Here is a 1187-nt window from a genome sequence, read left to right as displayed (position 1 = left end):
AGAGAGAGAGAGAGAGAGAGAGAGAGAGATACGGAGTAAGGAGTTTAGAACTACTGTAAACTCCTTGATACGGAGAGACCAAGGATCTTACAACAAACATGTAGGATTGTAGGCTAACATCCTTGGGAGAGACAGAGAGAGGGAAAGAGGTAACCGTTCGACCAATCAGAATCATGCGAATAATTTTATTCCCACCGCTGTAACCAATCAGATCCAGCTGTAGTGTTACACTCCCGAGCTTTCGCGGGGAGGCCACTGTGATCAACTGGTGTTGCTAGCAGACTGCGCACGACGCAGCATCAACATTCATCGTTTCGTGGGGACAGTGGAGTGCTGCGTTCAAGATGCCGCTCTGCGTACCAGCGTTTTCTTCGGGGAATGTCAAGCTCAAGTGTGACCAAAGTTCTTTTCTTTAGTTCTTGGTACAAAATGTGGTGCTGTGTCACTTTTTTCGATGGATAATTTTATTACATTTGTGTTGAAGTGGTAAATGATATAATACAGTAAAATGATGCTACTGCTGCGTTTAGGCAGTTAGCGTTATTTGAGGCGGTATTTTACTCCTCTAATTATTATTTTATTTACTCGCGTCCCCGGGTTCCCGAGGAAACACTCAGTGCTGTTAGAATTCGTGCTTTTTTCTACGTGTTCGACACTTTCACTCTCAAGATATAATACCAATTAGACCTACATCAGAGCAAAGATATGTTGTGTTTCTTGGAGGAAAATTGTTCTGAGTGGTCAAGTCGTGAAGAATTCAACACGGGTACCGTAATAATGTCATTATTATGATAATGTTTCTGTTTGAGTTGAAATTACAAGAAGCGTTTTGAAAGTGACAAGGAAAATTCCCTTTTCAATCGATTAGTTTCTTGGAAGAATCTGAAAATGCCTGGAATAGTTGTATTTCGCAGACGTTGGTCTGTCGGATCCGACGACCTCGTCGTTCCCATGATATTCATGATTGCTGTACATGTGAGCTGGTAAGTTACTTAGCTTCTCCCACTTACGCATTAGTTTTATGATTATTCTATAAGAGTCTATTTTGATCATATTGTGCATGTCACTTTGGGTTAAGGGCACGTGTCTCTTATGAAACGTGTTCGTTTGCTTTGGTCGATCTAGATATAAACATCGTGCTCGGTTAAATTTTAAGGTTTTTCCCATATATATATATATATATATAT

The 1187-nt window shown here is 40.5% G+C and overlaps 1 protein-coding gene across 1 annotated transcript in view; it reads left to right on the top strand.

Annotated features, from left to right (window-relative positions):
• Positions 1 to 246: 246 nt before the first annotated feature.
• LOC101854879 (diacylglycerol lipase-alpha) overlaps positions 247 to 1187 on the top strand; it is a gene marked incomplete in the record, with an annotated part of 213377 nt that continues 212436 nt past the window's right edge. The window contains 1 exon segment of the mRNA XM_013084702.2: positions 247 to 983. Coding sequence (XP_012940156.1) covers positions 889 to 983 — 95 coding nt within the window.

This window comes from Aplysia californica, unplaced genomic scaffold (genome assembly GCF_000002075.1).
Source record: "Aplysia californica isolate F4 #8 unplaced genomic scaffold, AplCal3.0 scaffold00311, whole genome shotgun sequence".
In the NCBI taxonomy this organism is placed as follows: domain Eukaryota; kingdom Metazoa; phylum Mollusca; class Gastropoda; order Aplysiida; family Aplysiidae; genus Aplysia; species Aplysia californica.
This window is presented reverse-complemented; position numbering and strand designations above follow the sequence as displayed.